A 14,821-nucleotide genomic window follows, 5' to 3' on the forward strand; every position below is an offset into this window, starting at 1 on the left:
TCTCTAATACTCCGAAGACCAAACTCCAGCGTCAATGCCGGCGGCAAAGTCCGTGTAATGCAAGTCTCTATAACCAATTCACAATCCTCAACCCCAATATTCATTATCGGACCATCAAATCTCACTGCTTCTACAACCTAGCCAATTCCAATAACAAAACGTACAAACCAAAATCACAATGACGAAGAAACAAATCATAAGAAAAGTAGAGAATCAAAATACCTTGAATTCAGGATTTAAAACTAGAGAATGAGGACGAAGAGGACTGAAGTGAATACGGCTGGTTCGTTGGAGAAATGCGAGTGTTGATGGAGACTTTGCGAGAGGGAGAGACCTTCTGATACGAGATTGAAGATATGGAGAATGTGAAATTGAGAGACTGCTTTCCAGTAATGCGCGAGGTTTCATATTTTTCAGAGCGAGTAAGGCTTACTGTGCGCGGGAGTAAAGATTTGGCAGCGAAGAAGATTAGAAGAAGATGAGAAGGAGGTCCAGGAGGAGGGAGATTGTTTTCCGAGGTTCGAGGTGAATGGATAAGGTGGCGTGATGAGGATTTGCCACGTCGGCAAAAGTAGCTGACGTGCGTAAAACTATACAGTGAAAAGCTCTTGTGGGTCATAAGCAGACACGCCACCCCAAGTTTTCCACTGCCGTTCTTAAGCTGACCAAAATACCCAACTTTTTACCAAAATTTACACCATTCTCACCCTCTTGTAAACCAGAGGCAGTAAACCACTATAATTTCAAATGGGGTATTTTCGTCATTTCGTGAATTCAGATCACTACTTCCGATCTTGAAATCTTCTATTCAGGTGGAGTCGTAGAGAAAGACTATTTCATAGAGACCCACCGGAAACCATATATATACACCAACTCGCTACCAGCAAAATTCACTAACAAGGCATATTTAGCTTAACTACTCTCAAATGGCATTGAGAGTTAATATCACTATTCTTCTTATAATTCTGTCTTTCGCATTACCAGCCTTAGCCGCCGAACAATGCCAGTCCAAAACCCAAGGAGAATGCCACGACAAGGCGAAATCTTTAAAGCTCAAGCTAATTTCAATAGCTTCAATTCTAGTTACAAGCATGATTGGAGTATGTTTGCCATTGTTTTCACGGGCAGTTCCAGCTCTTTCACCTGATAAAAGTTTATTCTCAATCGTCAAAGCGTTTGCTTCTGGCGTTATTTTAGCGACAGGGTACATGCACGTTTTACCTGACTCTTTTAATTGCTTGACATCGGAGTGTTTGCCTGAAAACCCTTGGAGGAAATTTCCGTTCACTACATTCGTTGCCATGTTATCGGCTCTCATTACCCTTATGGTGGATTCATTTGCGTTGAGTTACTATAAGAAGCATGAGCTTCGAAGTGAAGGTGAAGGTGTTCGAGATGACGTTCAGGAAGGAGGAAATGAAGATGGAGAGACAGTTAATGTTAAGGTTGAAGAGAGCCCAGGTGGGATTGATTCTCCATTGTTAAGGCATCGTGTTGTGGCTCAGGTATAAATATTTGTTAAAATTCATGCCTTTCCCATTAATTTCTGCAGTAGTTGCTAAAGGCGGATTTGTCCTGCTATGGAAAAAAAATTAAAACGAAAGAATTTTAGTCCATTTATGTATGTGAATGTAATGTACCGTATGTTATGTAAATATGGTTATTGAGTACTATTTTGTACGACATATGCATGCAGGTTTTGGAACTTGGCATTGTAGTGCACTCAGTAGTGATTGGCTTGTCAATGGGGGCCTCCGACAATCCATGCACAATCAGACCACTTATTGCTGCTTTGTGTTTCCATCAACTCTTTGAAGGAATGGGTCTTGGAGGATGCATACTACAGGTATGACTACCAACCCTTTTGGAAACTGCTTAATTAGTAGAGTCCAGTGAACATTTTATATATATATATATATATAACGAGGAGGTTTAATCCCCTCAATCCGTAAAAGGACAAAGGTTTTTTGTCCTCCTAGTAAGGTGGGCTTCCTGAACATCGAACTTATCTTGATCCTTTATGGGCACTGAAATCGCTTATCACCTCAACCAACACCTTATTGGTCAGTGAACATTATTAGTATAATCTAATTGATAATTAACAATATGATGTGTATATGATTATCTCAGGCTGAGTATGGAATGAAGATGAAAGCAACAATGGTATTTTTCTTCTCATCCACAACTCCATTTGGTATTGCACTGGGAATTGGTTTGTCAAATGTGTACAGTGAAAACAGCCCTACAGCTTTAATTGTAGTAGGAATATTAAATGCTTCATCCGCTGGTTTACTGAATTATATGGCGCTGGTGGATCTCTTGGCAGCAGATTTTATGGGGCATAAATTGCAGCAAAATGTGAAACTTCAAATGCTGGCATATATTGCAGTTCTACTAGGTGCTGGAGGCATGTCACTAATGGCAAAATGGGCCTAGAGCACACAAGAAACTGTAAATGCCTGCTTTTGTGTGGGTATTAGTTTCTTAATTTGTAAATTTTGCTTAATTAGTATGCTTTAGAGTTAATATAGAATATACAATCCTTGAAATAGAATTTCATTTTTTTTTCTATTTGATTTGCAAAGTTAATCGGAAATATATATATATATATATATATATATATATAGCATTAAATTCTGTTAATTATACATTCATCTCTATTCCCATTTTATTTACAAGGTAAATCAAACATGTGATTATAGTAATGGTAGAAAGAAAAGAAAATCTAAATATATAAATACCAATAACAAGCATTTTCATATCTCCATAAACAGAAAAGGGAAAAAAGAAAATACCCATAATAGTAAATGACAGTACAAAAACACAGGCAACATTCATGAATGGATAATAATAGAAAAACAAAAGAAAAGGAAGACATCCAGAGTATATATTTGGTGGGTGCTCCAAGCAGTACTTGCCATTATTAACACTTTCTGTCAGAGAAGTCAGAAGTCTAAGAGATGCACCTTGCTTCAATGTAGTCCTTAATGCCAACATCCTAATTAAACACTGATCCTAGACCTAGTTTTTCCCTTTAAAATGGCCAAACGATTATCGTTTCACTTACTAGCAGATGTGTGAACCTATCAGCATCAGGCAAGCGTTCGTCGGACGACTGTCTTTCTTGCATGTCCAGAAAACGTGAATAGAAGATTCTTGTTTCAAACAAAGAACTCTAACTGTGATGTGATCTCACCATAGTTTATTGCACAGTCATCGAACGACCATAAGTTGGACTTGCTAATGTGTAAGAAATACTTGTCGTCTCGAACAAAAAGAAATGCAAAAAAGGGGCTGTCGTTTCGCTTAGTGACCAGAAATATGAGCCCAGAATTAGGGATGGCGGGTACACGATCCGGTTTTAGCGGATTCATATAGTATTTAAACGGATTCAAAATGAGTTTGGATATTTTAACACCCGTGTCCGGTTCGAGATGGATCCAAATTTGACAATTCATGCCCGATGAGAACCGTTAATTACCCGTTTACTTAATTTATAGTCTTGATATTTGCTAGTGAGTGAAACCATAATATCTTGACCAATTAAATTTTTACCCTTGCTAATTAACTTATAGTCTTATTATTTTAAAGCTGATTTGTAAATTTTATTGATTTTATTAAAACTTAATATAAATATATTAATATCATAAAATTAAAAACATAGATCGAACGTTAATGAATTTTTTATGTATACCTTATATGAATTTTAAATTATATTTATAGAATCGTTATATATCAAACGAATTCTTAACAAAATGATAACCTTTTTTGATCAATTATATGAAAAATTATAACAATATATAATTTTAATTTTAATTATTTAAATATATATAACACTATAGCACTAAAATAGATTCTATGAAATCCTATAACAAAACAAAACAAATATGACATAAAAAGTATTGCAAAATTCTTAATTATTATTCTTGATCTTGTTTGATCTAGATATGAACATATAGATTATTAGGTCATTAAGCACTAATGACAAGACTAGAAAAAAGTAACAAGAAATTTTCTATAATTGTTGTTCTTGTTATTATTATTATTATTAATTATGGCAAACCTGATATTGTGGTCATAACTTGTTCTATAGATGGATCTTTGAGGACAAACAGAAAAAGCAAAGAGAAAAAGCTGTTCCGTTCAAAATGGAACACTGAGTGTCTGAGGTCACAATATGTAATTAATCAAAAAATATAATCATTACCACTTATGAATATTTATCTATGGTCTTAGTTTGATATGTGAAATTGCACTTCTCTGCTTTCATGTGGTATTTTAGACCAAGGCCCAAGTCTTGGACCATTTGGTCAACACAAAGTATGCAGAGAAATGATTCCACAATTTCCCACTACTTGAATTTTTTTTTTTTTTTTTTTTTTGGAAGCATATGAAAAATGGATACATTAATTAAAATAAACTAATTTGATAAATGTCACATGACATAATTAGCAGCAAATTAACAATCTTACTTGACCATAATCAACTCTATTGGTCATTATAAGATCATATGCTTGATTGTTCATTATAAATATCAAACATAATCATTTATTCAAATTTGCTCATAAACTTATGTTTTCAATAATTCTAACAGTAAAATTCAAATTTTGGAATGAGAGTCAGAGAGACAAGGTTTGACTCTAATATTAAGTTTGTAACATCCAGAACCACCTTATTAGGTCAAAACATTTACTAGTATAAAGCTTGTCATTCCTTATATACAGTACTTCCACAATGTGCTTAACCAATGTGAAATTCATCAATCTAGGTGTCACATGTAGTTTGACAAATAAGGTTTAACTAATTCAACCACTAACTATCTTCCAAATGTGCATTACAACTCAAGTTAACCTTTTATGGTTGATGCAATTAATTTAATAGTTAATTAATTAATTAATGGAGAAGCCAAAAGCTTTGAAGTTGACATGCATCTGCTTACGCAAGTTATTTAGTTAGGTTCAAAGATGAAGATGATGATGATAAGTAAGCATTGTGCATTTTCCACATTGCCTGTGCCTAGCTTATGGTTGTTGTCTATTTGATGTTATTAAAGAAATGGGTAGCTAATGGCTAATGGTGGGGCAACCCATATGCAAACAGCATAATAAGCAAATTCAATTAATTAAGGCCTTTGTGGTTTTTGATACTTTGCAAATCCTCACGGTTCAATATATTATTCAAAAATATTTAAGTGTCAGATCCTGCCAAATGAGAGGTTCACATGTTTTAGGGTTTGAAGTTTTGAAAATTAGTAATTTTACAATAAATATTTTTTTAGTTAAAGAGAAAAATAAGTTATCTTTAAGAAGAATAACTTTTTCTTTCAAAATACATATTATGAGCCTTAGCAAAATATACAATACATAAACCCACATTTATTTATGTAGCAAGAACGGATGGGTCATTTTTCAACCATAGCCAAACACCATTAATTAATTATTTTGCCAGTTACGGTTAAAATTAACTAAATTGAATTAGTTTATTTCAATTTAATTTTAAATTTAAATTTAATCGAAATAATTTGATTCTCTTCTGATATATATATATATATATATATAAATACTTTTTGTCTGCCAATGATATTGATTAATCTCTCAATACTCATTCATTTTTTAGTTAAAAAATATGGTTTGAAATCACCAAAATTGGAGACAATAAAAACATCATTTTAGCTATGATTTGCAAAACACGTGGATGATCATCATTCATGAAAAATTAAATAATAATAACTAAATCAATAAATATACAGATAGAGATGGAACAGTGTGGCACGTCTACTGGTTGGAAGTTTGGCAACTGTTTTTTATTTTGTGACAGTACTAGGAAGAATATTGATACTGACCAATCCTTTCATCAACGTACAAATATCTATTATGACCTACTGTCCAAATATTTCAATCTATTGTCCATAGACACGTGTCACAATTAATTGATTAATCACAATTAATCAATTAATTAAAAGATAATCAAGATTTGTGCTAGCTTTTGAATTACTAACAATGCCAATTATTTTAAAGAACCTATCAACTTTAACATCCACATTAATTAGTGGATTAGGACCTTAATTAATTAATTAAACATACGCAAGCACAAACAAAACATGCGTGCAAGTTATACAGTAAAATAGTATATTATAGTGTATTATTCTAAATGCAGTATCCACCAACATTTTTGTTATTATTATTATAAGACAAAAGCTATATGCAGAAATTAGCAGAAGAGGAGGTTTAGATGATGAATAAGAAATGGTGATGATGATGAGCTTATCCTCTTTGGACCAATCATTCAAAAGTTGGGATGACCTCACAAAAAGAATTCTGTTAAAGCTACGTTTGGATTGAACATTTTCAAATTTTATAAAATTACTATAAAGCTCAGGAATGATGATTTTAGTTGAATTATAAAATAATATGATTTTCTCATAATTTAAATCGGTTTCTCGTTTTGATGGAAAAATTTAATTTTAAAATAAATAAATTAAAGAAAATAATAAAGAAAGAAAGTTAATTGAGTGGGGGGAAAGTGGAGACAGTGCATGCACAGGTTATGGTACCAAAAAAAAAAAAAAAAATTGCAAAGTCACTACGATAGGGAAGGCCAAAAAAAGGCTTGGACAAAAGAGTTAGATGTGGTGGCCTTTGATCTTAGAGAATTTTCAAGAGTCTGATTTCAGGTGCTGACACGTTCAACAGAAGACTATATTATCTATCTCTGCACTACCTCACATGGAATTATAAAAATTAACAGCAAGCCAATGCATTGTATAATATAATGCATAGAATTTTCATAATATAATGCAACCAAAATCATTTTAAGAACTGTTTATGAGTTTATCCTCCTTTGAAACAGGAACTGACAATTTCAAAATCAAAATTATTGATTGATGATGATAATGTGATAATGATGATGATGATGATAGTTAACTTGAAAGGTCTGAAAATAATAATAGTAATAATAATAATAATAACTAAAAAGTTCAGAATTTGTACAAACTGATATCTGATGGAACGTTCAGTTTTACTCAAAAATAATTACTCAAAAATGGAAAATCGAAATAAAAAAACCAAATAACAAAAAATAATTTGGGTTTCGGTTTTTCCAAAATTTGCTCAAAAAAGAAAAAGGAAGTGTCAAAATGAAGCTCTTTTGGAGTGAACTGACAGGCAGCAGTAGAAATGAATTGGTGGAGGGATGGTGGCGCACGGGGCAAGAAAATACATGGCCCCATTGTATGTGGCAATGAGAAAATGGTTGATTAAATTTATATAATATATATATATATATATATATATATTTTTTTTTTTTTTTTTTAAATGTTTGTTAGCATATGGATATGGAAATGGCTGGTGTTAAATCGAGTCCCCCTCCGTACATTGTGTGCCCCCCCCCCCCCCCCCCCCTTTACTCCCTTCTGTCTCTTCATTTTACCCGTGCCTGCCTACATTTAATTACTAGACTAGGCAATAGCCAGCCATGTCTGAATTATGAACTATGAAAGAGAGAGGAGTTGTGGATAAAAGAAAAACAAGTGTATCTATATATATCTTTTTTGTTTTTGTTGTTTTCTTCAATTGCTAGGACCCTGCATTTTATTTATTTTATTTTATTTTTTATATCCGTTACTGTTTAATCAAATCAAAGCATATTCTGTACATGCTATGGTTGAATTAATTTGAGGTGCTTCATATAATGGATTGGTTTTTCAATCACTCTCTTTATCATTTCACAAAATCCAAAATCAAAAAGGATTTCATTTTTACTTTTTTTTTCTATAAGATATATATGACAAATTTTTTAGAGTATCTATTTATAGATATTATTGTATTATTAAAAAAATATTTTTTCTTTTAGCAATTGATTGTAATATTTTATATCTTATATTTGTTAATATAATTTATGAGTAATATTTCTCCACATATATATATATATATATATATATATATATATATATGCACACCATTCCAACGATTATGATTTTACATTTTAATTACAAATCTTTATAAATCTCATAGGTAAGATTCACTTGGAGATGTAGTTCGCTACTATTGATTCCATTGATGGTTAAGCTAATAATTCAATATCGTATAATGAGGACATAAAGAATAGAAAAACATTAAATAATTTTTAAATAGTGACTCCTATAATATTAATAAAAAATTTAGTTTTAATGCACATGAAAAGATTAAAGATAACTTATACTAATTACAAGAAAAAAAATTTACTACAAAAATCTTCTATAGGGTGCCATTAAGGCTATAAATTAGTCAAGACATTCATAAGCTAATCGAGATTGAACTTTATAAAAATTTGCTTGAACTTGTTTGAAAGCTTATCGAGCTGAGTTCGAATCGAGTTACTAATCACTTTTAATAAATAAGTTGAGATTAGCTCGTGAATTGGCTTGGAAGTCAATTTTATTGAGTCAAATTCACGAGCTATATCGTGAGTTTATACTTTATTGAGCTGAGCTAAGTTGAACTCATAAGCTAGTTCAACAAGTTAAGATTAATTAAATCTATATTAAAACGGCGTCATTTGGTTTGATAATCAACAAGTTAAGATTAATTAAACCTATATTAAAACAATGTGATTTTGCTTTGATAGATTATAAGCTTGATTTCGAGCTTTACTTGTTTATAATTATCAAGTTGAACCCAAATTAAATTTGAGCTTAGCTATTTTTAAACAAATCGAATTTAAATTTAGATTTTCAAACTGAACCGTCTCCGAGCTTACTAAGGTTCAGCTCAACTTAGCTGGTTACAACTGTAAGGGTCATCGTCACAATGTGTAATGCCAATTTCAAAGAGAGGATTCAGACAAAATCTTATAGAATTGCCATGTGTAATGTTGTCAAGTTAAGATTCAGGTTGTTGCTTTCTTGTACTGATAAAATTATTGGCTGACAAGCAAAATTTACCTTAAAACAGATAGCATGTACAAGAGTACCCACATGTTATTAATTGTGGACAATAGTCCATTTTAGCTTTATATATATATATCTTTTCAGAAAAGGAAAAAAAAAAAATTACTTTGGGTCAATCAAACCTTGTCCAACTTGTTTTGGCAGCCTTTGTTACTTTAATAGACTATTTAAAAAAAAAAAAAAAAAAACTTAATTTGTGAAATGGAGGGCCTGAATTGACTGCTCCCAACTTCAAAAAGAAAAAATGAATTATACCTACTTGACTTCATGGTAAATCAAAACACTGCAAGTTCATTTTCATATATTCACCTGTGTCTATAACCAAAATAAAAGATAAAAATTTTATTACAAAAGCAACTACATAATTTGTCATTTTGATTCCATAAACTTGACCTTGTACTTTCCGCGATTGTCTTTGTGGCTTCTTAAATTTTGCAAAAAATCTATTTTGATCCTATATTTTCACATTTCAATAATAATTATACCCTTAACCAAAATGATACATGGAATTGTAGGGTCATAATTGAACTCCAGCAACAATATTTCATTTTGGCGTAAAACATAATTATTACTGAAATATAAAATTGCAGAATTATAAAGAGACCACAAAAATAATCGACCAAAAGTCATAGTTAAATTTATGCGTCACGCCTTTTTACTTCCAGTGGCATAATGTCACTATTATCTCTAGAGCAATCAATTTTTCATATGGTGAAAATATCTAAAAACAACAAAATCATCAGAATCAAAAACTCCTAGTATCTTGCATTATGAAATAAATACTCCATTATTGAATTATTTGCTCAATATATAGCATATGCTTATGCATCATGTAATACAATTTATTTTTCCTTCAATAAATTATTATTATTCTTCTTTCTTGTGGACACATTTGTCTTGCATCAAATGATATTTTACATGGTGACTAATTTTATTATTTTACAAGCTTTTGATTAATCTAATATCACGCATATGCCCTTATCCATATATAGTGCAAATTGCAAAGGGATAAATAAGCACTTAACTATAAATTAATATTTACGAAGAAACAAATTAAAGACTGCCATATGATATCCAAACACAGATTTAACTTGGTTTCTTTTTCTTGGAATCTTGTTCTTTGATTATCTGTTCACATAATATGACCCCACAAAGGAATTTTAGAGAAGGGAAGTTATTCTATAGTGGGGGATCACCTAAACTCAATATATTTTATTATTGAAGCTAAAGAAATAGAATATTCAAAACTCTATTAGAATATATGAACATTTTCAGGCTGTATCATTTGCTGCCTCCAAGATTCGTCAAGACTTTTATGATTTAATATTTGTTATTATAGTCTAAAGTGGGATTCAACATAAAGAAACTAATTAAACTTAAGATGCTGCCACATTGTAGTTTTGATCATGGTAGCATATATTTTATGATAAAGGTAGTTTAGGTGCTTAGATGGAGATTGAGACATGGTTCTTTAGTTAATGTTTTATAGGTCATGAAATAACATTGTCTTGATTATCTTGAAGAGGTACTTATTCTTTATATCACATGGATGATTTCACATTTTATGTGTAATTAATCAGGGAGATACGATGAAAATATTACTCTGGAAGCTATTATATAGATTTAATGGTTTGTGAGTCGAGAGAGTATGTTCTGGTCATATTTAATGCTGAATTTTATTTATCTGTTTTGCTAGTTAGTTATTTATTTTCGGCATTTTTAGATCTATCTCTAAAGACTGTTTGGTAAAATTAGTTGTTTTGGTACGTGTTAATTATTTGAGTAGTTTTTCATAAATCACTAAAAGGTTAACTTTTTATGAAAAGTTATTTTAATCTCTAAAAGTTAGTTCAAATGCTATGTTACCGAGCATTACAAAAAATTATTAGCGTTTTTGCTTAAAAAAAAACTATTGTTGAATACAACTCTAATTAGATTGAAAAGGTAGATTGAAATTTAGCAAGGGGCATAATTTGAAATTAAAACACAATAAGCTAAAAGTGACAAATGGGGTTTTGGCAGCCAAAACACCAATCAAAGTGTAATTATTAGCTGTTGGACTGCAGTAGCTAATTGCAATCACTAATCCGAAATAGGCATGCAATGTTCAATCTGTCCAAAGGAAAATATTACAACCCAGTAGCTTTTAGATGCAGAAATAAGCATTTTAAATGGTCTTTAAAGGACAAGAAAGAAGAAGTAGAGGCTTTCTTTCTTTCGTTCTTTCTTTACTAGTATGACTATCTGTTCCATTGACATTTCTACAGTTGATTATTGACAGAGGACAAGACCCACCAAAGGCTCTTTCAGCTATGGGGAATTAAATTAAAGGAGCTGTCTCTAGCCTTGACAAGATAATACATACCAATGACTCACAGAAAGAAAATAGGAAAGCGACAATATCATCATCACCACAAGATCAAAGAAGAATCTGCATAGAGTTTTTCTAGCCTAGTTTCAGTTTAAATCAAAAACAGAATATATTATTAAAATTGAGCCTGAGATGGGATTTTATTTAGGTACTTGATGTTAACAAATTAAATATAATTTCATTCTAACTTATTAATGGACCCTCCATACTCACATTTAAGTGCTTAATGAGTCATCTAAATTGTAATTAATTACAGTTAATTACCTTTTACACTGAACTTCCTTGCGTCACTAACCATAATAAGGTTTTTTTGGCTGATAGAGTTCTGAACTTCTTCTCCAGGCTCCTAAGTTAAGCCCTCCCCTGAAATTGACTTTATCATCACTTTTCTTCCTCTTCTTCTTTTGCTTCCTCTCCCACATCATCAACCTTTTCTCTCATGCCTTAGCCAAATGATTATCCAAATATCGATTTTTATATTATTGACATACATAATAGTAACATAAACATTCATATCCATTCCATTACAAATGCTTTTAAGAAAGTAGTGAGTGGATATATATATATATATTTCAAATCCAAAAAAAAAAAAAAAAAAAGGAATGCATACATCAGATGCAGCATTTCTTTTAGTGACATTCATAATAATCAATATACACACACACACATAAATATATTTTTTTTCCTAAAAATTCTGCTCATGTAAGCAATTAATCTTATATTGATATAATTGGCCCACTTAAATAGCCTCGTTTTCTTCTATAAATTCCTTCCACTCCTCTACCCATTCTTCCCTACCAAGAACACTCTCCTAAGTCTCCATACCAACCAAAAAAAAAAAAAAAAAAAATCAAGAACCTTGAAATAATATCCAAGCCATGATTCCAGGTGAGATTACAGGAATTCACTATTTTTCGCCGGAAAATCCAATTCCATTCTCAGGTTTTCTACATCAGAACAACATTCCAAGCTTCCATTTCAATACGCTATTGACAAACTTTCATCAGAACTCTCCATTTCCTCAACCTGTTCAGGATTTCACTACTCAGACCTCAAGCCTGAGCAACAACTCAACTTCTGATGAAGCTGAAGAAACCCAACTCAGCATAATAGACGAAAGGAAACAGCGAAGAATGATTTCGAACAGGGAATCTGCTCGAAGATCGCGAATGAGGAAACAGAAACATTTAGATGAGCTATGGTCTCAGGTTGTTCGTCTCAGAACTGAGAATCATAACCTGATGGATAAACTGAATCATGTTTCTGAATGTCATGACCGCGTTCTTCAAGAAAATGCAAGACTTAAAGAAGAAGCTTCTGATCTTCGCCAAATGCTAACTGAAATGCAAATTGGTAGTCCTTTTACTGCTACTGCTTTAAGAGATCTTGAAGAAGTAGTTCCATGCAACACAGCACACTTAAGAGCTGAAGCATCAAACCAATCCATCTCTAGTACTAATGTAGACTTGCTTCGTTAAAAAAAAATAAATAAATAAAGAGAGATGGAAATTTTCTGTAATAATTAGTTTTATTTTCCTGATGTTTATTGGTCTGAAGATATACTGTACTAGATCAGAAAAAAAGAAAAGCTGCAATAACAGCTGAGTTTTTTGATCAGTCCATTACTGAATTATGTATGAATATAGATCTTCTCGCCGCATATGCATACAGAGAAAAAAATTAAAAATTGAAAATGAAATCCATTACTACTCCATTATTGAGAGATTGAAGACTGGAATAATATTTTCAATACTTTTAATCATTTTAAGAACCCCACCAACTTTTATTAGAATTTTCATCTGAATTATATATTTGGATCATAGACTGATCGTGAACATCAAATCCCAAAGCAACAAGACTATATATACTTAATTAAATAAAGGATAATAGTACTGTATGACATGAAATTTGAAAAAAAAAAAAAAAAAAAAACTTTTCTCAGGTGTACTGAAATATTTTAAAGAAGAAAAGTAAATGGTTAATTATAGAAATGGTGGAGCTTGTCAAGACCAGCTCCATTCATGGTTAGGCAAAGGAAGAGAGGCCCCATAGCCAGTCAAGTATTGCTTACAATAGCAAGGGGGGCAAGAAGACAAATGGTGGTGGAGGTGCTGGTGATAGTGGCTCATCATACAAATAACTAGTACAAGATGCAAAAACATTTGAAAAGGCTATCCACTAATTAATAAATCACTATTCCAATACTTCTACGACTACTATTACTATTCTTAGCTTTTTCTTGGACATGCACAAAATTTGCCCAACTTTTCTCCCCTAAAATTACATTGTTTCACCGATTCTGATGGAATCATAGCCTGATAATTTTTCATTGGCTATGATGCACGGAAACTTCTAGCCATGGGGGTTTCTGAGTTTCAAAACGTTTTCCGTGTCCATTTTCCTGTATAAAATACTGCTTTTCTATATGAAATTATATTTTAAACGTGGTTTCCCCATTTCATTTCCATTTCCGTGCAATTCATTGGTCTTTTGGCATTTTGCAGATGCAGTTTCTGCATAATATTGTTTTGTTTTGTTACTGTAGATACAAGGTTTTCATGATGGTCAGGTTTCGAGTTTGAACTCTGATGGAAGCCAAAATAGCAAAGAAAAAAGAATATTAATTATTTTCCTATTGGATAATTAAGAAATGTAATGTTCATATTATTTTATATAGTTGACTTTTTAGTATGAAATAAATCATTTTTAAGCCTCCTAGAACAAATTCAACATTTAATTTGACAAAACTTCCACTCTGGTGGACTTTGTTTCAATTCTGGTGAAGGTCTGAATCTGTTCTCCGTAAAAAGTTGTTGCAGACAATATGGATTTCTGAGTATCACATATTTTTTAAAAAACAAGAAAAAGAAAAAGTAAGTATTTATATATGCATAAATATTTATGTACACATGTTTCAAGCACTTAAATATGGTTGCTTTGGTCTGTGCTTATCTTGAACTAATGCCATGGCTAATTTGTTTTTCATTATTTTACTGGAAGTGCACAGCATATATAATATCAAAGTTGCAGTTTCAAAAAGTTGCAGCAAGGCATCATTAAGATTTAAGAGAATCATAGATTTTTATTTTATATATATAAAAAGGATTAAGTGGTCACAAACAGTTAAATCAGAATGTGCCTAACTATATTATAATAAATTTTATTTTTAGAAGGAAAGATACTTTCATTGATGGTTTAAATCAAGAACAAGAAGAGCTTCAATAGCAAAAGGAAGCTCATATCAAAGATGAAAATCAGCATAAGAACAAGATACCCTAGCTAAAGCATGAGCGATTTATTAGGGCTTAAGAGTTCTTCGGGTAAAATCCCATCAAAGAAATTTCAAGTAAATGAAAATGCTATGATAAGAAATTGCAAAACAACATAATTACCAAATTAATTATAAATAAAGACCAGAAAACAAAAACTAGTGCTTTACTTTTGTAAAGGAAGATAAAAGGAAAGGGAAAGAAGTTGGAACTAACCTCTTAGCATGTGCATGCTCTAACTACAGTTATTTTTGA

General features: G+C 31.5%; 2 protein-coding genes across 2 annotated transcripts; both read left to right on the plus strand.

Annotated features, from left to right (window-relative positions):
• Positions 1 to 691: 691 nt before the first annotated feature.
• LOC105640789 (fe(2+) transport protein 1) lies at positions 692 to 2,468 on the plus strand. The gene is made up of 3 exons (XM_012225182.3): positions 692 to 1,505; positions 1,697 to 1,846; positions 2,131 to 2,468. Exons 1-3 carry the CDS (start codon positions 927 to 929, stop codon positions 2,434 to 2,436), a joined length of 1,035 nt encoding a protein of 344 aa, XP_012080572.1. The 5' UTR covers positions 692 to 926; the 3' UTR covers positions 2,437 to 2,468.
• Positions 2,469 to 11,934: 9,466 nt separating this feature from the next.
• On the plus strand, positions 11,935 to 12,914 carry BZIP (basic leucine-zipper 8). Its single transcript, XM_012225183.4, has one exon. The coding sequence runs from the start codon at positions 12,176 to 12,178 to the stop codon at positions 12,773 to 12,775; it is 600 nt and encodes a 199-aa protein (XP_012080573.1). The 5' UTR covers positions 11,935 to 12,175; the 3' UTR covers positions 12,776 to 12,914.
• Positions 12,915 to 14,821: the final 1,907 nt, after the last annotated feature.

The sequence above is a fragment of the Jatropha curcas genome, chromosome 10 (genome assembly GCF_041381405.1).
Source record: "Jatropha curcas cultivar XTBG-Jc1 chromosome 10, XTBG_Jcur_1.0, whole genome shotgun sequence".
NCBI lineage: Eukaryota > Viridiplantae > Streptophyta > Magnoliopsida > Malpighiales > Euphorbiaceae > Jatropha > Jatropha curcas.

Coding starts and splice junctions, on each gene's coding strand:
- BZIP (XM_012225183.4), top strand. CDS start 12,176: ATGATTCCAGGTGAGATTACAGGAATTCACTATTTTTCGCCGGAAAAT.
- LOC105640789 (XM_012225182.3), top strand. CDS start 927: ATGGCATTGAGAGTTAATATCACTATTCTTCTTATAATTCTGTCTTTC. Junction 1,506..1,696: donor GGCATCGTGTTGTGGCTCAG/GTATAAATATTT, acceptor ATATGCATGCAG/GTTTTGGAACTTGGCATTGT. Junction 1,847..2,130: donor TTGGAGGATGCATACTACAG/GTATGACTACCA, acceptor TGATTATCTCAG/GCTGAGTATGGAATGAAGAT.